Source organism: Chenopodium album, chromosome 19 (genome assembly GCF_948465745.1).
Source record: "Chenopodium album chromosome 19, dcCheAlbu1.1, whole genome shotgun sequence".
In the NCBI taxonomy this organism is placed as follows: Eukaryota; Viridiplantae; Streptophyta; class Magnoliopsida; order Caryophyllales; family Amaranthaceae; genus Chenopodium; species Chenopodium album.
The window spans coordinates 2,084,985-2,111,310 of NC_137852.1; the positions used below are offsets into that span (position 1 = coordinate 2,084,985).

The following is a 26,326-nucleotide window of genomic DNA, read 5'->3' on the forward strand; positions in this document are numbered from 1 at the left end:
CCAATATGACTATCTATAGTATAAGCCTAATATTCCTAACAAGCTATGATCAAATTTTAGCATTTGTATGTTTAACGTACTACGACTCGTATTGTATGTCAATCCCCGTGTTAATTATTTAATTAATTAATTAGTGTGGGAAGCACATTAGTAGTCAATGCATTGGCAAGAACATAGTGTGCAGCTTGTGTAGGGTGAATTGAATCCCAGAAAACATAAGTTGAAGGATTAGAGCAAGTCAAAACCGGTGTATTGCACAGACTGCCTGATTCCAGTATTCCTGTGCCACAACATCCTTCAAGTGTCGTTTGAAAACCTGCATTCATATATAACACAATTTCGATTTCATTATATTTTTTAATTAACCTACAATGTTACAATATATACAACCTTGGTTAGTATATTACTATAATACTGTATACGTTAACTAAACGTCCCTAAGCTAGTACAATATTACTTTTAGCTAGGTATGGTATATAAGAATGTGGTTACCTCATCACAAACAACAACAACAACAAGGTTTATTCATGTGTGAATGTGTAATGTACATGTACATGTAATAGAATTGCATTATATATATATATATATATATATGGTAACATAAATGAATTATATAGATGAAAAATTAGTTACCGTATGGTTGAGGTTGATTAATCATATCGAGCAAAGGATTGTAAACATCAGCATAGGCGAATCTAGCATCGGGATGTTGAGATTGCAACCCAATAAGTAGGGATTGGAGCTTCCCATTGTAGATTAAAGCATCTGAATTTTGTTGATCAACACAAACTCGTTGCAGCCAATGCATGCTAGGAATGATGCTGCCAACACTTACTTGGATTGGCAAGCACCCTAGTGGTGGAAGACCCGCCACTGCGAACCTTCTTGCTCCTAGGTTGTAAAGCGACTGTAACAATCAAGTTAATGTTAGTGCTAATTATAAAAATTATGAACAAGTATTAACCTTACAAAGCCAAATGGTGGGAGTTTATAAAAGGATGATTTTTGGTACACGAGTCACTTATTCAATTCATGGTCCGGGCTAATAATAGATGGCACTCTAATATATATCAAATCAAAATACTGAATGTTATTATAATCGAAAATGCTAAATATGTGACTTAGATAATTTTATGATTTTAATTGTTCAATTGCTAAAAATGTCACTCTAATGGAGTGTTTATTTTGTTCATTTATTGTCTCAATTGTGATCTACGGAGTAGTAAATATTATTTACGAATGAAGTTTGTATTTATTTTAAATGGCAAAGCACTTATTTTAATTCTCCTATTTATTTTGGAAATCATGAATGTGTGAAATTAAATTATCTTTAAATTCCATAGAGATAATCTCAAACCATCCAACGACACTCATCCTAAAATCTAAGGTCTATAATAAAAACTCTCTCAAAACCCTAATCGAATCCTAGTTGCCGCTGGTAGCCCAACCCAATTACCTCTTCTCCATCCCAGATATTCTCAACATATTCAATTCACCAATTACTCTTTATTTTTTTTTAAAAGTTAGTTGGCATCCACAAGAGTGACTAATCTATAGTAGATATCTATGTCAAAGACTCGCGACATTAGTCACACAACTATCATTAACATTTAACTAATAACATTATAAAAGTACTGAACATGCAACAACAATAAAATGGGAATTAAAAATAATATAATTAACATAGTAAAATCAAGTTAACATACCAAACAATTGTTAATAATGCGTAACAATAACATACCTGAATAATAAACTGAAGCCTAGAAATAAGAAGATCCGAGTAACTCGAAGGTGTATATAACAAAGCTTGAGTCGGCAAATCAAAATAATTAATCAACATATCATTTGATCCAACCGATATTAAAAACATGGCATTTTCTACGGTCCAACTCGTTTTCTCTTGACCCACATTTCTCTCCATTCTTCCTAAAGCCTCCTCAAAGTAACTCACCTGAGCCGTCAGATCAAGTGCATGAGTGATCCCAATCGTCAGATCATCTAAACCGGACCCAGCTGAGGCGAAACTAACCCCCGTTAATAATTCCTGGTCTGATACGGTCCGGTTCAAGTAAGCCGGGATAAAGTCTTTTAAACCGAGTGAGGCTGCTATATAATCTGGTGCAATTCGACCATCAGAGAACCGGCCGGTTGGGATTCTTCCAGGGAAGTCTTCTCCATATGGCTGGTGGTCTGCTCGGAAGAGTGCCGTCGGAATGTAGTTGTTGTTGCCGGGGTCTACTGTTGAGTCCCCGAACACGTAGACGGCTGTTATTGGTTGTGTGGCGGCTAAGGTAGTGGTTAAGGTAGTGGTAGTAAGGAGTATGATGAATGTAAGGGTGATCATCATGGTTGTGGGTTTTGTTGCCATATACTATTGTTTTTTGTGGAAATTATGATTATGGAGGATAATAGTGATTAGTGAATTTGTTTTGTAGAATTTATAGGATTAGTGTTATAGCACAATTTTTTAATTTGTGAATAAATAAAATTATAGGTTTATATCAGTATTATCCCTGTGTTTGGATTATTATTGTAACTTAAACCTTGAGTTTATCTTATATTCTTATTTACTTATTTAACCTTTTTATTTATGAATACTTATGAATAATACTCGTATTAGACAATTATTAGAGAAAACTATCCCAAGGATTGAGTTTTAACTTTTAACCCAAAGTTGAGAATTTGATGAGATTGGCTAGAATCTCACTAATGCTAGATTTTGATAAGTGAATATACTTAATTTTGGTGCTAAATTATTTATTTAAAAAAATGGTGCTAAATTACAATATATGACTCAAATTTAGTGAATGATACAGTAATTAAAAAAAGGAGTAATAGAAAAAATGCATGAGCCGGAATTAACATGCAAAGATAATGTTTCTTTGTTATCAAGCATTCAAGCTTGTTTGGTTTACTTGTTCTTGATTGCTTAATTTATTGGGTTGGGCTATACCTATATTTAGTGCACTTTTAGTAGGGAAAGCCTTTCTAAAGCCCGATTTGTTAGCCCATAAAAGTTTCCTTAAAGTCCTGGACCCTCACTTAAGATCCATAACTTCCTAACTTCTTTTTCTCGTGTTGGAGAATTCTTAAAGGGGCATTTTGATTTCATGAGTTCAGTAAGCTTGCAACATTTAAAACTACTCAGCCCTTTCTTATAAATTTAATAAGAGACTATGAGCATGTTCTCTTCAGCTTAATTTCAGTTTAGTTTAGTTTAGCTTCATTCAGTTTAGTTTAATAAATCAGAACATACCCTATACTCTGTAGAAGTTTCCTATTGGAGTGTGTTAAGGGGATTCCCACCTCCAAGTACCCTTAGTAGGATTCAAACCCTAAATCTCTAAAATTTAATATGTGGCTAAGTTAGTTTCGTGTATATATGTTTATCTAACTTCCGATCTCTAACCAATTATATTTATATGTCACATATCTACAATCATTTAGTTAAAATACGACATCTTGAATTAAACCGAAAACCTCAAACATGAATAATTCTCCGTATTATCTACTCAAATGTTGCCCTCATTAAATTGTAACCAATTATTTCTGCTATTTAAAGTATTAATGCTCAATTAATCTAAATGTAAGAGATTAATATCGTTTTATAGAGTACAATTCAATGAAAGCCCAAAATCAAATCTCAATCCACCTCCATGGCGGAAAGGACTCGTGACAAATGACGATGTCGACTTAAAGATACCCGAATATCCCAACCATTTAAAACCAGAAAAAACAAACCAAGAAAACAATTTTCATTTTAAACAACAGAATTAAAAAAAAACTAAGAATTACGGAGTAATAAAATTAACAAAGTCTAATTTTCGTAATGCTCTGCAAGATTGTAATGCTCTGCAAGATTGTGATCTCCATGACTTGGGTTATGTGGGACAGTGGTTTACATGGGAAAAAGGATTGTCTGTCCAAACTCTTATTCGAGAAAGGCTTGATCGTTTCGTGGCTAATGGTAAATGGCTAGATGCTTTCCCAAATCCGGTTGTGGAGCACCTTACACGAGTTAAATCAGACCACTCACCAATCTTTCTCAAGTTTGGTGCCCATAGGAGAAAAAAGAAGAAAAATAAGAAAAAGAGGTTCCGCTTTGAGACTTGTTGGCTCCTTGATGGTGAATGTGAAAAGGTGGTCAGGGGGGCGTGGAGTGGCAGCATGGGAAGGGTGGAAGACAGGGTGAGGTGTGTGGCAAGCGACCTTCAGGTATGGAGCAGAAAAAAGTTCCAAAATTTGGAGTCGCAAATCAGCACTCTTGAAGACGAGTTGAGTCAGGTGCGAGGGGAAAGAGTGTCTAATGAGTCTCTTGCAAAATGTGCTTATATTGAGAAGAAACTTGATGAGCTCCAAGATAAACAAGAAGCTTATTGGTATCTGCGGTCTAGAGCTTCGGAAATCAAAGATGGTAATCGAAACACTTCGTACTTCCATCACAAAGCTTCTCAGAGAAGGAATAAAAATGAGATCAAGGGTCTTTTTGATGACAGCGGTAACTGGCAAGATGACGAGGAGGACATAGAAAAGATTGTTCAAGGTTTCTACCAAAATTTATTCACAGCCGGTGCTCCATCAGAAGAAGCTTGTGAGGCAGTCTTGGATTCCATAAAGAAGCTCATTACTCCGGAGATGAACGCTGACCTTATGCGCCCAATCTTGAAGGATGAGATTTTTGCTGCTCTCTCCCAAATGCACCCCTGTAAGGCCCCAGGACCCGACGGTATGCATGCTATATTTTTTCAGAAATTTTGGCATATTGTTGGTGATGATATTACCAGGCTTGTTAGTAGTATTTTATAGGGTAATGAGTCTATTGGCCCTGTTAATAATACTAATATTGTTCTCATCCCGAAAGTGAAATCTCCCACTATGGTATCGGAATTTAGACCTATTGCTCTCTGTAATGTGTTGTATAAAATTGCATCTAAGGTCATTGTCATGCGACTCAAATCTATTCTTCCCGGAATTGTGTCAGAAAATCAAAGTGCTTTTGTCCCGGGGAGACTTATTACTGACAATGCCCTCATTGCTCTAGAACTATTTCATACGATGAAGAAAAGATGCAATGGCAGGAAGGGTTTGATTTCCATGAAACTTGATATGAGCAAAGCCTATGACAGAGTAGAATGGAATTTTTTAGAAAAATTGCTCCTGAAAATGGGTTTTGCCGGAAGATGGGTGCAGATTATTATGGATTGCGTAACTTCGGTTAGGTACTCCTTTATTGTCAATGGCAATGTGTGTGGTTCGGTTACTCCATCCAGGGGACTCCGGCAAGGCGACCCTTTATCCCCGTATCTTTTCATTCTTGTTGCAGATGCTTTTTCGGGCTTAATGCGGAAAGCTTTGGTTGATGGTTCTATCCATGGGGCCAGGGCTAGTCGTAAAGGGCCGGAAATTTCTCATCTTCTTTTTGCAGATGACAGCCTTCTCTTTGCAAGAGCCAACCGAAGGGAGTGTTTAAAAATCGTTGAAATTCTCAACGTATATGAGCAAGCTTCCGGGCAGAAAATTAACTACGACAAATCGGAGGTCTCTTTTAGCAAAGGCGTCAATATCACAATGCAAGAGGAATTATTGAGTATTTTAGCAATGCGGCAGGTTGACAAGCATGATAAGTACCTTGGGATCCCAACTATCATCGGAAAATCAAAAAAGATGGTGTTTTCGGCCCTCAAGGACAGGATATGGAAAAAGCTATCGGGTTGGAAAGAAATTTTTTTATCAAGAGCAGGGAAGGAGATTCTACTCAAATCTGTGATTCAAGCCATTCCGACTTACATCATGGGAGTATATAAAATTCCGGCAGGAGTTATTGATGATATTCACTCGATGATGGCTCGCTTTTGGTGGGGTCAGGAGGGGGACAAAAAGAGAGTACATTGGAAGAGTTGGAAAGATCTTTGTTCCCCCAAATGCCTCGGGGGAATGGGATTCAGAGACTTAAGGGTCTTTAATGATGCTCTCCTTGGTCGGCAAGCTTGGAGACTCACAAATAACCCAGACTCCCTTTTGAATAAAGTTCTATGTGCAAAGTATTATGCGGGGAAGAGTTTTCTTGACGTCCATTTGGGTGTTGGAGGCAGTTACTCTTGGCACAGTGTGTGGTCCTCGAAGGCTTTATTTAAGGAGGGGGTTCTTTGGAGAATAGGGAATGGGTCATCGGTAAATATTTGGAGTGAGCCATGGGTAGATAATGGTGACAGCCGGTTTATTACTACTCCGAATACAGATGAGGTTCAAGTGGTTAGTGATCTGATTAATCACGATGCTTGTGAGTGGGATGTGCAGCGAGTCGAGAGAATTTTTAATGAAAGGGACGTTCGTAGTATTCTTGCTATCCCTCTAAGTTCGAATGCTACCCCGGATGTAATCTCATGGGCATTCTCCTTTGATGGTTGTTACTCTGTCAAATCTGCTTACATGCTCGGTAAATCTTGCAATCTTGATCTGTTTCATAAGTCTTGGTTGAATGTTTGGAATTTAGATGTCACCCCAAAGGTTCGTCACTTCCTTTGGCGTGTATGTACAGGGACTCTCCCTGTGAGAGCTTACCTTAAGTTTAGGCATATGACAGAAAATGCTGACTACCCGTGGTGTCCTGAGACTCCAGAAACTGTCCAACATGCCCTCTTCGACTGCCCCACAATACGCCAACTTTGGGTGGAATGTGAATGCACCGAGATGTCTCTTTGGCCTAGTGGTATGACCTTCCTTGATTTGCTTGAGTCTTGGGAAAAACTTGATGCAAAAAAGGTGTGTAGAGGTGCTATCTTGATGTGGAATCTGTGGAATAGAAGAAATGAAATGATTTTTAATGGCAAGGAGGTTTATCATCCCATTATTGTGGAGCGGGTTTCTCGTCTTGCTGCTGATTGTAATGCATATTCAAAGAAGATTTATGGGGGTATAAAGAGGAGCTCAAGCCGCAGTGCCAAGGTCTGGTCAGCCCCTCCTGAAGGCATCATCAAACTCAACTGTGATGCATCCCTTAATGTTGATGGATGGGTGGGATTAGGAGTAGTTGCCAGGGACTGGAAGGGAGATGTGCTCTTCGCTGCTACACGTCGAAATCGAGCTCACTGGCCTCCTATCATCGCTGAGGGGAAAGCAGTAGCCATGGCAATCAGACTCGCAAGAAGCTTTGGTTACGCGGACATCATTGTTGAATCTGACAGTCAGATTTTGATCAACAAGTTAGCCAAAGCCTCGACTTTCTTTATGACCTTGATGGAGTGCTTGATGATATTTTATCCTCTTGTCTTTCTTTTAATTCCGTTTCTTGGTGTCATATTAAACGAGATGGGAATGTTGTGGCCCATAATTTAGCTCGTTTAATTCCTTATGGTTGTGAACAAATTTGGGAGAATCTTTGCCCTTGTGAGGTTTCTCCGTATGTTTTGATGGACAAAATATCAATATAAGGCACCTTAAATGGGTTTTTCAAAAAAAAAAAAAAATAAAAAAAAAAAAATAAAATTAACAAAGTGGTACAACCGTACAAATCATACAATGTTACAAGCATACAACCGTACAAGTGTAGAAAGCACACAACAGAATGACCCCCCAAAACGAAACCAAAATCACTCCACCAATCAGAAAGTAGAAAGAAAGATATGGTTTTGGCAACACCTATTCTCTCTCTCCTCCCTTCCAATTTCCTTCGGTATATGCTTTTCTTCTTCCAGCATCTCCTCCCAAAATCCAATTATCCCTCCCTCTTTATATATGTTCCGCCATTGTTAAACCTTCCATTTTCTCTCTCCTCTCTCCAACAATGGCGTCTTCACTTTCACCACACACTAGCCATGTCGCCACCACCTCTTCTCACAATCACAAGAGTAGAAATTCTCTCTCCTACTTTACTGATTATCATCACACTTCTTCTACTTTCCTCCATTTGAGGAAACCTCTCTCCTCTTCTCATTCTCTCTCTTCTTCTTCTTCTTCTTCTCCTTCGCAGCTGGTAACTCGCGTTTCGACGGCGCCGGTGGGGTACGCGACGCCGGCGCCGGAGTTTGATTTCGAGAAGGAGATTGCTCGGCTAAGAAGCTTGAAGTCGAAGCTATCAAAGGCAGGGAGTTTGGAGAGGAAGCACCGAGTTATTGATAATGACTCGCGAGTTAGTCGATTCTTCAATTCTAGTCGGAGTGATTTTTCTAGGGTTTTGGAATCGATTGAATTGGAGTCGTTTGAGATGTATTTGATCAAATGTGTTGTTGCGGCGGGGCAGGAGCATGTGATTAGCTATGGAGTGGAGGAAGAAGATGAGGAGAGAGAATTTGAGAGTAGTCGAAGTTCGTTGAAGAGTGCGTTGTTTTCGTTGGCGGAGATGATTGAGAGCTGGGATATGGCGGGAGGTGGTGCAGGGAATGGTAAGATGGGGATAAGTAAGTTAATGGAGGAAGAAATTGCTGCTTTGAAGAAGCTGTTGAAGACTTTGGCTGAAATGGAAAGGTTTTATGATTGCATTGGTGGAATTATTGGGTAAGCTTTCCTAATTTGGAAGTTTTTCGATTTCGTAACTTCGTTTTATTGTGTTTTTATTGTGGCATTTATGCATTAGTATTATGATTTTAGTTAGTTGGATGATGACAAATGAGTGATGAAGATAGCTGGAATGTGTGTATGCAGATAATTGAATTAAGGTAGAGGATTTTTGTAATTTTTAGATATGATGTTTATTTGCAGTCTTATAGTCTTCTGAAGTAATGTATTGCAGTGAAAATCGAACTTTTGATTTAACACAGAAGGCATGTTAATTGGTCATAAGAGAGCATGCCCTCAAAGAAATCTAGTAAACTGAGATTGTAGATATGAATTATTGGAAAATTGCAAGAATATGTGAATATCATGTTTCAAGACGTAAAATCCTGATTTTACTTGTGCGAATTGTGTAACATGATAACACAATTACAATGTTGTGGAGTGAGCTTATTTTGTTACAAAGTTGTTGTATAATTAATGAGGAGGGGTGCAAAATGGATAAGTGATCAAGAAGCAAAGAGTGTGGTTTGCTTATGTATTTAGGGGCATCAAAGCTGTAGTTGATTGTGGAGATTAATACAAGAAATTTATCCTCAATTACCTTTTGGATCTTAATCTGGAGCAAATTTGTCTTGTAGGGTAGAATAGTATAGGTAATAAGCTAATAGCTCAATATGGGGATTCCATTGAATATGGTATAGAGTTTCCTAAAAATAAGAATTGTTATGCTGTTGACCAATTTGTGCATTGGCACGAGTATGCATAGCAAAGAAATAAATGGTGGACAGGGAGTTTCGTTTGCCAACTAGCAACACTTAGACTGTATGACAGGTTTGGAGTAGAGACAAATCTAAGCATTGGCTAGTATGTGAAAATAACCATAGATGTTGAGATCTCTAATAAGCTCCTGTCGTTTTTATACTCAAACCATGGGCAGACAGGAGACAACTTTGCAAATTGAAACATCTTAGCCCTAGAGGCAAAGTTGATTTTTGGTATTAGTGATTGTAATCAATGTAATAGTGTAATCTGAGCAAGCCAAAATATGAGAACAAGTGATAGGCTACAAATTCCCAATAGGGACAAGTTAGAAAAGCTTGGAGTCAAGGAATAGAAAACAGTGTATGTGAAGGTTGGTTCTTATGGGTGCTTCTACCAGGATAACCCAATCGATCCTCTCTACATCCACTTGTTACACCAAACTTTACCATGAGCCCTCAATTGCATCTGTACCTAGCTCCAAGATTCTAAACGAGGAAGAGGGAGACCAAAAATGACTTGGTTGGAAGGAGTGAGGAAGGATATGAAGTGCATGGATTTACGTGAGGATGAAGTTTTGGATCGTAAGGGATGGAGGAGAAAGATTTATGTTGATGACTACACGGAATAATCATATTTGGTTCATGTTAGCCGACCCCACTTTTGGGATTAAGGCTTTGATTGATTGATTGATTGATTGATTGATAGCCTTACCCTCATGTATGCCACACAACATTGATCCAAAAAACGCAATCAATTCTTAGCCCAGGTTTGATATTCGATGTTAGGCCTTGGTCAAGGATCATAGCATGAGGAGAGGTGACCTGAACACAAGTCAAGTGAGGTTCCATTCTAAAATCATATCGAAATAAGCGGATTTGTGATAGTCAAATCACCTTCCACTCTGTATTTGGTGGTTGGTTTTTTGAAATGACAGCCTTCTAATTCTAGCTGATTGGGAATTTGGTGAAAGTTCCAGCATATAATTTGAAAGCCAATTAGAATTCTTGGGAAGAAAAGGGGGTGGGGGGTGATGGTGGTTATTGTAGAGTTAAGAAGCTTGGATCAGAGTCCTGTTCTCTAGATGAATATTTGGCCATTTCACCTTCATGGGGTATTGTCTGATGCAAGCTGTAGAGGTTATTCATATGACGTCTCATATTCAAAACAGTATAGTCACTTTTAATGCTGGTGAATATCTGCTGATAGTTCTTAATTTCTGGATAATTCAGCCTCATGCATTTTTTGGGTACATGCCATTCTCTTTTGTAAAATTCTGAGTAATGTGGCGCACAATTTGGTTGGCAGATACCAGCTAACTGTCTTAGAGCTTCTTGCTGAGTCAGTTACTGGGAAAACCATGAATAGTTCCCAGCACATGAAAGAGTCGATGAAATGCCAATTTGTGGAAATTCATTCTCCCAATGGGGTTGACCTTTCAAGAAATACAGAGTATGCATCACAAGCAGCTATATGGGGAATCGAGGTTGGGATTTTACTGATGATATCTAATTTATATGGAATTATGAATGTGTTAATTGTATCAAGGTGTTTATCACTTGATTTATTTCAGGGCTTGCCATATCTTGGTGAAATCTATCCTCTGGGTGGCTCTGCGGATCGGCTTGGTTTCGTTGATTCTGAAACGGGTGAATGTCTTCCTGCAGCTATGCTGCCTTATTGTGGACGGACTTTGCTGGAAGGACTTATTAGGGATCTCCAGGTAAGATTGATGTCTTACATCAGTAATCAATCTCAAATTATTTGCATAAATTTCATTAAATCTGTAATTTCTCCTACGCTTCAGCGTAACTTCTTACATTTCCTTTCATAATAAATATGTGTCTTTATATGCTTTTAGGCTAGAGAATTTTTGTATTTCAAGCTATATGGACAACAGTGCATAACCCCCGTTGCCATCATGACAAGTGCTGCAAAGAATAACCATGAACGCATCTGTTCACTTTGTGAGAAACTTAAATGGTTTGGAAGAGGTCGATCAACATTTCAACTGTTTGAGCAGGTGCAATTTGTATTTTCCTTAAGTTATTTCTTTGGATGTTCACCTTGTTTTGTTTTAAGCAATCTGATGATACGTATTGCCAGCCTCTTGTTCCAGCCATCAGTGCCAAAGATGGGGAATGGTTGGTCTCTGAACCATACACTCCAGTTTGCAAGCCTGGAGGTCATGGGGTAATATGGAAGCTTGCTTATGATAAAGGTGTCTTCCAATGGTTTCACAATCATGGACGTAGAGGTGCAACTGTTCGGCAAGTCAGGTCTGCTAGGAATCTTGTCTTCATGATCTAAGTTCTGACATTTTGTTTTCTTTCTCTTTTTATCTTTGTTCCCTTCTTCTCCGCACATAACCAATTTCAATCATACTGCAGTAATGTTGTTGCTGCAACAGATTCTACCCTACTGGCTTTGGCTGGAGTTGGTTTGCACCACAAAAAGGTTTGTTTTGCCTTTTGCTGATATGATTGTGTGATGGGGACTCTTCTCTTTATTTCCGTTTTTATTAACCACTAAGGAAGATGCGAGCGCCATAGCTAGCCAATCCGAAGCTCTTTTGGTTTTTCCTTAGCTCTTTCGGGTTTGCCTTACATCACAAATTTAATTGTTGGCAGCATTAATGAAAAAAAAGTAGGTAACAAATATGTTTAGGGGTATAAATGTCCACACACTATTCTTAAGAGTTAAAAAAAAAAAGTAATTATCATTAATGAGGGTAAATAAGTTATAAACATTTTAGTTTTTAGAGGGTTGTCCAAACACTATTCGTTAAAATAAACTTGTACATGTTAATGAGGGTATATATGTAAGTACACATTTTGAAGGGTATAATTGGCAACACACTATTTATAAGAGTAATCTTGTACTTTTTATAAGGTAAAAAAATTGTACGCGTTAATGAGGGTGTATTTGTAGATACACATTTTGAAGGATATAATTGGCAATTTGGCAACACACTATTCATAAGAGTAATCTTGTACAATTGGCTGACCAACGTTATGTTTATATGACAAAGTTTGTGCCTTTTCTTTTGTATGTGTATTGCTTCCAACTAGGGTAATCTGGAAGTAATTTGGGGCTGAACTTTAGAAGCCTGAATGATGTAACTTTGAAGGCATGCTTGGATTGGAATAAATGTATTACTAGGGTAATATAAGTCTAACTAAGCAAAATGAATGTGAAAATAGGGAAGAAGGAGATAGTGATGGTGTGATTGTAAGGAAATTATGTAGTGATGGTGTAGTATGAGGTGAAGAAAGAGGAATCAATACCCTCATATTGGGGTAATAGTTACACTAGGGGGAGGGTGGGTAACTATTACCCTCATTATGAGAGTAATAATTCCTCCACCTCTCTCTTTTCCTCAAGGCACAACTACCTTATTCATTAGTAAATACCAATGTCTCATACAACAAACACCACTTATTACTTTTGTTTTTTCAAGCTTGACTTTTATTACCCCCAATCCAAGCATGCCCTGATAGTGACATATGTTGTGGTTAACTGATAACTTCTGTTTCTCTACGAAAATGTAGTCCAACTTCAATGCCTCAACCATATTCGTTTAACTAGATGAAATAAATTCCAAATTCTTTCACTAAATAGATGTTAATGCATTCTTAAGAACTACTCAGTGAGTTTTGTGGTTGAGAATCATGGTATGATATTTCAAAATAGGTCCATACGCTGTGAATCTTTGGTTGCTCTATGGAATTTTCTTAGGGTTATCTCTTGGTAATGTTATACTTCCTCCGTTTGCCAATGCATAGTTTTAACCCTCCGTATCTCTAATTGTATATCAGTAAAAATTATTAAAATCCGATATTGTGAAAGTATAAATTGAAACAAATTTAACAAGATCCCACATGACTATATTTTGCTCAACATATCAATCATTAATAAAGGTCAATTTGAAGAATGTGAAAAGTGTAAATTTTCAAGTGTTGCAACTAAAAACGGAGGAAGTACGTTATTGGGAGACTTTATCTGTTGCTTTGGTTTACTGCTGAGATGGCAGCTGTTGAACAAACCACCAAAAAAAAAAAAAAAGTTGAAAAGGTTAGGATTTGGACAAACTCTATGTTTCTGAAGCATTGGTGGCCCTATCTTATCTTCCCACCCCCCCCCCCCCCCCCTTTCCCGTGCCTCGTGTCTTTATATGTGCAATTTGTGCAGAAACTAGGCTTTGCATCTTGTCAGAGGACTGCTGGGGCTACTGAAGGAATTAATGTTCTCGTCGAGAAAAAGGAAATAAGTGGAAAGTGGGCTTATGGATTTTCATGCATTGAATACACTGAGTTTGACAAATTTGGGATCCCAGCAGCTTCTTCATCAAAGAGGTAAAAATGCTGTATATAAATGTATTAAATCTTCTTTCTGATGAGTGATGAATTTATTTTGTAATACAGTAATCCCTCTGTATATATATCTGTGATTGTTTGGTACCCTATCTCTAACCTTTGAAAAATGTTTTATCCTGATTTCTACCTTACCTAGCACGCTAGCAGAGTTCCCAGCCAATACAAACATTTTGTATGTTGATTTGCATGCTGCGGAGCAAGTCGGATCCCGCAATGATGAGAGCAGTTTACCAGGATTGGTTCTAAATATCAAAAAACAAATTGAATATGTCGACCATTATGGCATTAAGCACAGGTATGAACCAATAATTCTTGTACAAAAACACATGTTTGTCATTACAAACAGATTAGAAAATAAAGTTGAAACGGTGGCTCTATGCACACACTTACATGCAGCAGGATGGCTTAAGCCCTTTTAGTTTAAGTCAATTCAAGGTAGGGCAGGGAGGGTTAACTTTAGTTATGGTTCTCATTACTTGTGTGCATGTTGCAGTGTTTCTGGTGGCAGGCTGGAATGCACAATGCAAAATATCGCAGACAACTTCTGCAATACATATCAATCTCGGTGTTATGGAGTAAAAGAAGGTCCGCTATTTCCTTCTTACTATTGAGTTTAGTCTCACCTTCATTAATTTCTGTTTTCCATATCTATGTTTCTAATATCAATTGATGATAGCAGATGTCCTAGATACATTTATGGTTTATAATGAACGAAGAAGGGTCACCTCATCTGCCAAGAAAAAAAGAAGGCAGGGTGGCAAGTCACTACACCAGGTAAACTAACCCCTCTCCCAAAAATCAAGGCTTTTTTCAATTTAAATGCTGAAGTTCTGATTTGTTACCATTGATCTGTTAAAAGATACGAAGTATATAGATTTGTATGTGCAAGTGATTATGTGAAATTATTAATGGAATAAAATTACACAATTCTGTCTCAGTAGGGCATGAATTTTTTACTAAGGCTATGGTTTTGTCATGTGTGCCATATAATAAAATAACAATGGAAAATTGACCTAGAAGAACACAAATAAACTCAATGAGCCTACTATTATATTGGGGTACAACCTCTGCAGTGATGCAACCCTTTATTGTTTGGCTTAGATATGGTGCCTTGAATGCTTAAGCATGGCTTAATATTGAAGGAGCTAATTATCTTTTCTGCCTCTTGCAGACTCCAGATGGAGCGTTGTTGGATATTACGAGGAATGCCTATGATCTCCTTTCCTACTGTAATATAAAAATTCCTGAAGTATGTCAATTTGGTGACTTGGGCTTATAACTTCTCATGATAAACAATATAATTATTAATTTATGATGCTTTTGTTAGACTTGACTTTCCCAAGGAAATTTAATTCCTAGGAAACTAGGAAAGTTGCTAGCTGCGGGTCAATTAGCCGCTTTCCCATTGTAATGTTTCTTACCAAACATGCCAAAATTCTTTGTGCCTCATGTTGGACCTGATATTTCTCTTGGTCATGTAGATTTACATTTACTAATTGGGGTTAGTGAAATTGCTTGTGTGAAATCAGTAGGATTTTTCTTTTCTTCGGGAAATTTGCTCAAACTTGTGTCCTTTGTTGCTAGTCTCAAATGTATTTGTTACTAACCAAGTAACAATTTCTCTATTTCCTTGAAATTCGTTTCACTTTTTGGTAGGGCCCCTACTAGTATTTCTTTGCCATGGGATAATACTTTAATCAGAAAGGAATAGTGAATACTTCCCTTGAATTAGAAATCAGAAGAAACTACCAAAGGCATCATAATTGAAATACATGATGTATCTCGATCAATGTTAGTGATTGGAACTAATTTTATGTATCTTGCAGGTGGGAGGTAATGAAAATTACATTAATTCTGGTCCACCATATCTCATCTTTTTGCATCCTGCTTTGGGCCCTCTTTGGGAGGTTTCTAGGCAAAAGGTTAGCTCAGCTACATTCTGCTTGAATCTATTGATTGCACAAGACTTTAAGGTCAACATTACTTCTTTTTTGAGGAGCTGTCGTAAATATTTTATAAAAATGTACACACACAAGCATCCATACAAACACACATAACCCCCGTACCCCTTCACATAAAACTCATCACATCCACACCCAAACCCACATGCAGAAGTGCGTGTGTGTGTGTGTGTGTGTGTGTGTGTGTGTGTGTGTGTGTGTGTGTGTGTGTGAGTGTATTTGTGTTAGGGCATAATACAAGAAGCTTTATAGCTCTTACCAAAATCAATAGTCAAATAATATATCTTTGTCATATGCAATATCTGATAGGCTTTCATGGCCATATCTGATTATGCCTTCTGTCTTTATTCCCAGTTTCATGGAGGTTCCATCTCCAAGGGCTCAGAGTTGCAAATTGAGCTTGCTGAGTTCTTCTGGAGAGATGTTCAGGTGTTACTTGACAGAAGCTAGTATAATGAGTCTTAAGAATCTTTATTGTTGAAGCTGACTTTGCTACGTTTTCAGCTTGATGGCAGCATGATCATTGTTGCTGAAAATGTGATGGGGACTATGAAGACTGATGAGAGTGGGGAAACTCTGTTAGAGTATGGTCACAGGTGATTTATGCAACCATTTTTATTTCCCTACGAAGAGAAAAAGGATGCAAAAGCTTACCTATGTTATGGATTTCTTTAGATGTGCAAGGTGTAAGTTGCAAAATGTCAAGGTACTGAACAAAGGAATTGACTGGGAATCTGGAGGGAATATATACTGGAGGCACGAGGTGCATCGGAATGAGTGTTTGAAGGTTATGCTGCATGGAAATGCTGAATTTGAGGCTACTGATGTTACTCTCGAGGTAAATAACTAACTCAGAAATTATCATGTGAACTTATGATATTATTGTCGTAACTGATGACACATTGTATGAGAAAGAGTGACTTGGTTGTCATTAGTGTATCTATCATGACTGCTGATGTAGAAGTGGAAGAGGCAACACTGTCTGGACTGTTGCATGTGCAAAGAATTTGCTTTTTAATGCAAAAATTAGTGCAAAGAATAATTTTTGATACATTTTTCGGCATGGAGAATGTTAACCATGGCTTTGATGTAGTATGTGTTATGTTCAATGTTTTGCTGACTGAATGAGTATAACATCAAATGATATAAATGTCATTGGTTGATTTAGATCTCGTCACTTCCTTTTGTTACTTACTGTAAAGCTTTTATCTAAAGCAGATTATGCAGTTCCACTTGTTCACATATAATTAATCATGTAATGCTTTTTGCTCATGTGGTTCATGATGCAGGGAAATCATTTATTTGAGGTTCCTGATGGTTATAGGTTGAAGGTTACATCCGCAGATCCAGGTAAGTAGTGACAATTTTTTGTAATGGCTAGTTGAACGTAATTTATGCCCTATGTTCCAAAATAAAGCTTGACTTTTCCAAAAGTCTTATCTGTTAGTGAATGGAGAGAGTTAAATAAGTAAGACACTTAGTGCTAGGATATAGAGAGAAGAGCTGATGAGACAGAATGAGAAAAGAAGAGCTGTCTTTTCCTAAAAATTTATCTGTTAGCCTGCCTGTCTAGAATTTTCTTTCATGCTGGAGACACGATTTAAATGAATTGTCAAAGACAGAAAGATGGGCTCACCTGAGAAACTCCATTTATATTTTCGTTGACATTTTTAATCAAGTATTTATGATTTTCTTGTCACTGTAATTCTTGGCTGTGGGGTAAAAAATTGTTTTATGGAAAGTCAAAGGTTTTCCTTGACCCAACACCCAACTTTGATAAAGGAAGCTGTCCAAGTCAAAGTTTAAGATCTGACATTGGAGTATACCATAATTTTTGCCGATTTTGCTCACTGATCTGTTTCCTGGAGATTTATATAACGGGGTTATCGCTAATTGCAGGTATTTCCATGCAATTAGACCCCATCGAAGACTCTAAGAAAGATACTGGAAGCTGGTTTTGGAATTACAAGATGGATGGAGCACATGTAAAGTTGGAAATGGTAGAATTGTGATGCACTAACTGCATTCTTCACTTCCACGGATGTGAATAATTGTTCACGGAAGAACTTGGGTGATGAATGTTCTGCTATATCCTCTGATTGGTTGAACAGAAGTTGAACCTTCACACGGCATTCTTTGCTAATGTGCTATAAAAGAGATTAAAAGGCTTGTATCTCCTTTAAATTTGGCCTCTCTATCTCTCAACGCACATATTCTATGATTTAACCTCTGCTTGTACATGATATGTAAAATATCACAATTTTTGTAAATTTTATTTATTAATAAAGTAATGTTATATAGTTTATGTGAAATTAAAATTCCATCCTACCTATATCAATGCATTTTTATTTATGTTCTTTGATGTTAATTGGCATGTTGCTCAGTGCTGTGTAGCTTTTCCTTTGATGACGACATGACGTCATATGACGGACGTATGTTATTCCTGTTGAACTCATTGAATTCATCAGCCTCCAAGAGTTTGAAGGCTTTGTTCTTTCTGAAGTTCTGGCATACCCTTACATTCTGTCATAAATAGGGACCAACTCTCACTGTACATAGAGACAAAGCCTTCAGAATCAGCATATCTTTATCAATGCTCTGTAAGGTGACATGACTTCCTTAAATGTTATTATTCAATCTTCCCCTTATTCTTGGTGCAGTTTCTTCTCTTACTGTTATCTTTCTGAAAATCTCATGACATTAATCATCATAGAGGAGCTATCAATTAAATACAAGTACTATGATTATCTTATATATTTTTTTCTTTCAAGTGGTACTTGTTTGTACTGCTTTGAATCATTCACACACAGTGGAGCAAATTGGCATTAATACCCACCTCATTCATCTTCTTGCCTTCATGAAAGCAAAATAAAGAAAAGAATTTGTATTTATTAACGGTGTGAATATAAGAACTCACACCACCTGAACCGGAATTGCTACATTTGAGCAGTTTGAATCTTTTTATTATCCTATTTTAATTGATGCAGAAAATAAATTTTGAATCCTAATTACAAGTATGAAAAATTCATTGTTGTTCTTGATTTTCCTTCATCTTCTTTCTATGCTAAAGATTCGCAGGATTGGAGCAGCATTTGATGAGTAATCTGAGCAACAGACTAGCCCTTTCTTGAGCTTCAGATGACCCTTTAGCTACCAACCTCCGGATTAATGAAAAGCTTTGGGGATCCAAATGCCTCACAACTTCAGCTCCATCTTTGGTTAAAGCCAAAAGAAGAATGACTGAATTCTCTTTACCTTTTGGAGATCCAAGTTTCAGGACATCAATCAGAAGGGTTATGAGATCTTTACTTCTGGTTCTGGTGATCTCCCCCATTCCCTCAGAAGATCCTGAGAGCAATGCAAGCAGTGCCAAGGCATCATCAGTGATTCCTGCCTTTTCATCCATCAATATATTAATAAGCAAAGGTACTGCCCCTTCATGTACTACTGTCCTCTGATTTGGATTGTAAAGTGAAAGATTAGTTAGCGCTGTTGCAGCATCTCTTTTCCCTGTTGTGGTGCCTTCTCGCAAGAGATGTATCAGGGATATAACAACTCTTGGTTGTACTCCAATACTTGCCTTGTAATCATCAATGATTGACAAACTTGAAATTGTTGCAGCTGCATTTTCCTTTGCCTCCATAGTTTTTCCATATTCTAGAATAAATATTAACTTATGGAGTGCTGCAGCTTCCATGATCAAAATTTTGTTGTCATTGTGGATGGACAGGTTCAACAATGCAGTCACAGCATTTTCCTGCATTGCTGGCTCATGGGAACTTAGTAAGTTAACCAGAAATGGAATTGCTCCAGCCTCAGCAATTATTTTTCTGTTATCCATGCTGCTTTTTGCTAGCAATCGAATCTCATAGGCCGCTCTACATTGCATTTCTGGAGATGCAGTTGCAAGTTTCCCTAGTAAAAATTCTGATGTCAATCTGATAGCATTGAGACCCAAATCTTCCCTTTTGTTATGCTCTGAGGAAGAGGTTGTAAGTTCATTTAAAGGGATATTGTTGTCCTGGTGCCATTGATGGATCAGACTCTTCAGGTTGTAGTTGGGTATTAGAGCCATGTGTGTTAGCTTCCACCCACACTTCGGGCATGTTCTACGCCCTGAATTGATCCACTTAGAAATTGAGTATCGGTCATAAGTGTATCCAGTTGCTACTATGACTGGCTCTCTCATTATCTTGAGTGAAATTGGGCAACAAAATTCATTGGGAACATCTGTCAGTATTGCTCGAGTAGATGAAGATGTTGATGCAGCAAGATTTTCTGCAGCAGTTTTCTGCTTCAAGAGTAGAGTGGTTTCATTATCTTCAAAACTAAAAATCATAGACCTGAGATATGAAAGTAATGAGATTAGACTATTTATTCTCGAAACAACTATAGGTCCACCTGTACCACCCTGACTTGTTGCTTCTGCCTTTAATTTGGAGATTTCTTCAGCAAAGTCAACTGAACTTCTCAAGCCAATGCTGCTCAAAAGCTCTCTTGCTCTTTTCACGTCCAGGAAACCATAGCTCTTATCATTCTTTTCCTTCGAAGTAGCTATTATTTGAAGTACTTCTTTCCTTCTTTCCAACTCTTTGGGATCAACTACCAAATCTATCCTTTTTGCCAGCTTGCACACGAGCTCCACTTGTTCTTTAATATCTATGCTTATATTCATCAATTGTAGAGGTAATAATATATCAAGAGCTTTGCTGATATCTTTCACTATTGCATCAAATTCCTTTGACAGGACTTCTGTTTGAATGAGGCTCCACAGGTAGCTACTTTCAGTGCATCCTTGGATCAGAAGCTTTGCTCTTGTCATCAGAGACAAGAGCTCAGTAAAGCACAGGATTGCAGATGGAAGAAGCGGGATATCTAACTCTTGCATCTCTGTAAACAAAGGAGAAAGCAGTCTGATTCTCCGAGTAATGGCTAAGATGTTTTTTACTTGTATCGGAGGGAGATTACTTATTGAGGAGATCTCCTCAGATATCATGATCAGCGATGCTATCAAGGACCCTGTTGGAGGAAAGCCTGCAAACATTGGAAAAGGTTGAAAAGATTTATCCATGGTGTTTTTCAATTTTTATGCTGCAGATTATCAACTTCTTTGGCTGCTTGAATGTTGACCTTATCAAATTGCTAAGATAAATTATAATATAGATCATGGTTTTGACTAGCTATTATAAATATTTATAAGAGACGTGAGTTTTGTTTGGCTGGTTCAGACATGCTGTCAAAAAGACACAACCTACAATTTTTCAGCCTGTGGTCAAAAGGTTTGATTCAGGTGACTAATAAGTTTTCAAGGCATGATTCGTGGTGGTTGGAAAGTTGCTTAATGAAAACGTTGTACAATGTTGGTCGTGTTTGGAACAGACTTTGTAATTGGCATTATCAAGGCCTTTAAAAACACAAGGCTATTTGTATTTTTGTACAGAAAATGAAGAATCTCATACATTGATACATAAGGTGTTTATTATTGTTACTATTATAATTATTACGGTGGAATTGCTCTAAAAACTATTTCGTACAATTCACAAAGCTACATTTACATTTAGACATTAGACGATACCTACTGAATTTAAGCTGTAGAATCATGCCGGTCAGACCATATTGTGAGTTTGTTGGAAACTCTCACAACTAAATGTCTAAATGAAAACGACTTATGTGGATGACCATGAATGAGGCGAAACCAAAGATTAAAGCAATAACCTCAGGCAATATGTCATATTTGAAACTTCAACTTGAGAAGCTTCCTGTTATATGAGATAAGAATGTTAGCCAAATTTGCAATAGTCAGACCTTGGAATAAGACAAACAACAGTAAAAGAAGTTTGGAGGTTGGGGGTATGAACAAGGTGAAGGAAATGATTAAAATGACATTACATTACAAACAACAATAGGAGAATCAAGCTTATTCCCTTTTCTAATTACCTATAGCAAACGCCAGTTTTAGCACTACCTACCCGGAATGCATCAGACAACAGCAACACCCCTAATAATTTGCCAGTTCACCAAATCCTTGTCACCGAGGGTAGAAATATTAGTGTGCTTTCCCATAAAACCGCTATTCCAAGTAGCGGTTATGTTAGAAAAAAGTTTTTAAAAAAAAAATTATTTAATTAAATTGCTGACGTGCACAGTAAATTGGGAATTTTTAAAAGAGTAGTTGTATTTATGGAATGATAAATCTTCCCAACAATATTAAGGGAACGCACTCGAAATATTTATTCATTTTGGCTAGATTGCTAGTCAAGATTCAATCCATCATACATTCTTTGCTGCTAACCACCAGCACAACACCATGCGACATTGCCACCACCCCAGTACCTTTATAAGAAACACTCAAGACATCTACCGCCAACACTGAGGGATTATGAAAACGGCAAAAACATAACACCCTTATCATGTTCCTTGCATCACTAATTAACTTCTGTACTGAACAGGGGAAGAGAACCTTGCACTTCTTGAGTTTTAGGTACTCTTAAATGCATCTGTGTTTCCAGACCTTTAACTGATTGCAAGTATAGTTTTTTGAAATCCACTCTTTGGTGGATCAACCCAAATAATTCCAACTTATAATGAATATGAGCAGCAAAGAGTTCTCAATACTCAACAGAACATATATATATTTCCTCGAATCAAAGTTTCTACTTAGAGCTACAGAAATTAAAGATATCTGTGGCACACAATCAAGATCTGTACTATTTGAATTGTTTAAAGCTCCAACATTAATTTATTGTATCATTGATTCAACTATACAATATCCGCCAAGTCAAAAAATTGAGATCATAGCACCTAATCCTTGTATATATCTAGCAAATGAATACAAAATCAGCAATACAAAAGAGTAACACAGAGTAACAGCTCCTCTTCCTTTCAACTGCTATGAGCACAATTAAATGCTAACACGACCTCCATACCTTTTACTACTGCAAAACATACAATTGCAATGCCCAAATCATTTGTTAACTTTGTCCGGCTGTTTCTTTCCTCTGCGCTTGTAATGTTTCTTTCAGTTTCTTGCTTTGTTCGAAGTTTGCCTTTCGCTTTACAGCTTTCTGAGGAAAAATATGAACATATGATCATTCACCCACCCCAAAAAAAATTAAAAAAATAAAAGCACATAAGATTTAAAAAAGAAGAATTACCTCCTGCCTGAAACAGCGATCAAGTTTAACTTTAAGTTCAGTGCACTCGCCAAAAAATTTGCCTACGGGATGTTCTGTATGACATTTCTGGAATGCCTCAATGATCTGCAAGATACAATGCAATCATCAAATCCTCTAATCTTTGAAAACTGGAGCAGCTGCAGATAACAAGCACGACATAAATATAACCAAGGTGCTAAAATACTAACATGACATAATATCAGAAAGTGACGTGATAGAAGAAAACTTCAACTTACTTCAACACACATTGGGTGCCGGTGTAATGTCAAAGGAGGATGCATTTTGTGCAGCACACTGAGATTAACTGGCAAAGAAAGCATTGAATATCAATTGCTAAGCTAGAACATAACCAGTCAGCATAAACATACTTAAGGAAACACAAAATATTTTTCAAAGTTTTTTCTTTTTTTTTTTTTTTTTGACAGGTTTTTAAAGTTTAATCTTAAACAAACATAAGCAGCTAAAAAGAAGAAAGTTGAGCATCACTAAAATCCCCCCCCCCCCCCAAAACCCCAAGCATAGCAACGCAGCTCCCCAACCAAACAGGGACTACAGGGTACTTCTCACAGGCACTGATTTACAGACGCCTGAACTTTTAAGCATATCGAACAATATTTTCAATTAGTTAAACTCATTTTATAATTCTTGTTCTCAAATTGTAAAACTTCGAAAGAAAATAAAACCTCTAGCTTGTTATCCTTACTCCATTTTTCCCTACTCTCCTTGCACTCATTTTCTGTCATCCAACAAAAACTTTGTGCATCCTAATTTTCAAATTTAATTCAGCAACAATCTATGAACAAATCCAACTAACAGCTCACTACCCCCAACAGCTGTCCATCATCTGGGAGACTATGTTTCGCACAAATTCCCATCGATCATATATTGTCTACATCAAACATTCACTTACTACATAATTCTTACCGAAAAAGGTATAATGAATTGATATGGTGTTACACTACAAATCTATACCATAAAATAGGATGATGGTCTCCTATCACATTAGATAGTGTAAAGATATATATTTAAAACAGTAAAATGGCATAACAAGTAGAGATACCTTATACTCACACCAAACTTTAAAAGGAGATTAAAAAACACGAAAATAAACAGAAAGCAAGAAAAAGGAGCAATATAGGAGATGAGTAAAACTACACCCTGGGGGTATAATCAAGGTTGTAACTTGTTAAATTCAACAGTGAGGGTGCAGAATCGGATCACAAGAATCTAATCGTAGTATCGAAAGATCCTACAAATTTGAGAAAAAGAGCAATTGAAATGATACTAAATGACTATGTATATCATGTAAAAAGAAACACGAAAGTTCCCCACAACTGGGAAATTAAACGAGAAATCATGGCATTGAATCAAATTAACTGAAGTTAATATCCTTAGCAAGCTCAACATTACTATAACTATAATTCAAAATATCACCATCAATAAAATTGCATTGAATAAACCCTAATTAAAAGCATAATCCAATCAAAACCTTATAATTTCTTCCAAGGAACTAAATTTTGCAATTTATCTCCCTCAAATTGACAAAGACGAAGTAATCTCCTTTAAAAGCTCAAATAACATAAATAATTCATCATTTTTATATAATCATCACTCTAAAATTGCAGAAAATTAATTAACCAGAGGAAGAAGATCGGATTTCACATTATAACAGGCGGAAAAATTCAATTAACAAAGAATAATAAGTAATTGTAAAAACCCCTGAAAAACGAGGGTAAAAAATGAACTTACATCAATTAAATTGAAAGGAATGTAACGGGACGAAGACAGACGATGCTGAAGAAGTTCACGGGTTCAGTGGTTTGAGAGGAGAGAGAAAATGGTCACAAAATCGCAAATGTGTAGAAGAAACATTAAGGGCTTGCAGAGATCGCAAATTCGACTCTCCTTAAATTTGGGGTGGGCCAGTGGGGTGGACCGATTGTCGTGATTGGTAGTGATTAAACCACGAAATTGTTGTCGTGCCGAGGCACTTAGAAGTAGGTGAACTCAAACCGGGGCGTTTGGCAAGTGGGAATGAGAATTTGAGGATTAGAGGTTTGGTAACGAGATTGGGTTTATAGTTGGGAATTCAATAAAATATTGACACTCCCTCGTTTGTGTTGTGAAGGGAATTAATTGAGAATAAATAAAAAAAAATTTACAATAACACCCTTACTAATATTGATCCTTATGCTTTCACTAATGGCAAAATGGTCTTTTCCTATATATTCCCAATCCCCATCTCTATTACTTGCTCCTCCCGAGGCGTTTGGCATGTGGGAATGGGAGTTTGGGGATTAGAGGGTGGGATGGGGATTGGGAATAGCTGATAAGAATTCATAAAAATAAGCCCAAGTCTTTGTTTGGTTGTTGAGTGAGAATATGTAGGGATTAAATAACAATATTACAAAAATGTTCTTGCCAAAACCTTTCTTTCTTTCTTTTCATTAATGGCAAAATAGTCATTTTACCACCCTTTTCAATTCCCATATCATAATACCAGCCCCCCCCCCCCCCCCCGAGATTATTTTGATGGGAATAGAGGGCATGTATTCCCAATCCCCTTCCCCCATTTTAATCCCCTTCCCACCTAACAAACAAGGGATTTTATTACAAGTGGGATTAATAGTCCCATTCCCAACCCCAATTCCCACATAGCAAACGCCCCCTAATAAAATCATGGGAATAGAGCAATTTTATTCCCACTTACAATTCCCCTTCCCACAAAACAAACAAGACAATATATACTCCCACCTCCTCAATTCCCATTCCCAAGCCCCAATTCCCACTTACCAAACACCCCCGAAGGGTTTTTATTTTTCTCGTATTGTTTTTTTTTGGTGCAATATTTTTCTCGTATTGTTAATGGGTAGAAAATATCTTGAGCGTACTTTGTATCCGTGTCACCGTGTGCATATAATTAACTTTTAAATTGGATTGGATCGGAAATCGAAGGATTTTTTTTTAAAAAAAAAATATCGATAGGTTTGTATTACTATTGTCTATTGTAGTAAAATGTATGAAAATTGAATGTTATGAATATACAAATTGCATCTTTTGACAATATTCGATTAAAGTTTTATAAATTTGGTCCCATAAATAATAAATGTAAAGATAAAAATAAAATAATAAAAATAAAAAACAGAGAAAGTACATTTTAAGACGTGTGTTGAATACCATAAAAAGTTAAATAGGACAAACATTTAGAGACGGATAGAATAGTTACAATTTTACGGTAGCTTGAAAAATATTTGTACTCGTATATGATGAATAATTGATTAATCTTTGTATAAATCATGCACGATATGTACATGTACACACTTTTTTTTATTGCTAAGGTAATAAGGAAAAAGAGTTCTATTGGACTAAAACCTCTCCTTGGTTGTTCCAGCTAAGTTTAATGGGCAAGATCCATTTAGAGTTCGTTGGAGGGGGAGAGAAGGGTATACTGCATATATAACGATGAATATATAACAAAAAAATGAATATAACGATGAATATATAATCTTTAGTTATATTGAAAACAATCAACTTTTTCTGTTTATTTAGGAACCAAAAAAAT

The 26,326-nt window shown here is 36.9% G+C and overlaps 3 protein-coding genes and 2 pseudogenes across 3 annotated transcripts; 2 read left to right on the forward strand and 3 right to left on the reverse strand.

Annotated features, from left to right (window-relative positions):
- Window positions 1-122: 122 nt before the first annotated feature.
- On the reverse strand, window positions 123-2,368 carry LOC145596095 (GDSL esterase/lipase At2g40250 pseudogene; annotated as a pseudogene).
- A 1,461-nt stretch (window positions 2,369-3,829) lies between these two features.
- On the forward strand, window positions 3,830-7,335 carry LOC145596096 (uncharacterized). Its single transcript, XM_081652525.1, has 3 exons — window positions 3,830-3,844; window positions 3,895-4,788; window positions 4,936-7,335. The coding sequence occupies exons 1-3, from the start codon at window positions 3,830-3,832 to the stop codon at window positions 7,333-7,335; spliced, it is 3,309 nt and encodes a 1,102-aa protein (XP_081508651.1).
- Window positions 7,336-7,671: 336 nt separating this feature from the next.
- LOC145594972 (UTP--glucose-1-phosphate uridylyltransferase 3, chloroplastic-like) lies at window positions 7,672-17,933 on the forward strand. The gene is made up of 17 exons (XM_081651324.1): window positions 7,672-8,493; window positions 10,561-10,738; window positions 10,826-10,975; window positions 11,114-11,275; window positions 11,359-11,531; window positions 11,643-11,709; window positions 13,444-13,607; window positions 13,765-13,923; window positions 14,122-14,213; window positions 14,308-14,402; window positions 14,800-14,877; window positions 15,455-15,550; window positions 15,944-16,018; window positions 16,094-16,185; window positions 16,265-16,427; window positions 16,879-16,939; window positions 17,489-17,933. Exons 1-17 carry the CDS (start codon window positions 7,784-7,786, stop codon window positions 17,599-17,601), a joined length of 2,628 nt encoding a protein of 875 aa, XP_081507450.1. The 5' UTR covers window positions 7,672-7,783; the 3' UTR covers window positions 17,602-17,933.
- Window positions 17,934-18,653: 720 nt separating this feature from the next.
- LOC145596097 (U-box domain-containing protein 1 pseudogene) lies at window positions 18,654-20,660 on the reverse strand (annotated as a pseudogene).
- Window positions 20,661-22,221: 1,561 nt separating this feature from the next.
- On the reverse strand, window positions 22,222-24,561 carry LOC145595653 (uncharacterized). Its single transcript, XM_081652072.1, has 4 exons — window positions 24,514-24,561; window positions 23,001-23,068; window positions 22,744-22,848; window positions 22,222-22,653 (listed from the first exon to the last, which is right to left on the reverse strand). Exons 2-4 carry the CDS (start codon window positions 23,043-23,045, stop codon window positions 22,561-22,563), a joined length of 243 nt encoding a protein of 80 aa, XP_081508198.1. The 5' UTR covers window positions 23,046-23,068; window positions 24,514-24,561; the 3' UTR covers window positions 22,222-22,560.
- Between the last annotated feature and the right edge of the window lie 1,765 nt (window positions 24,562-26,326).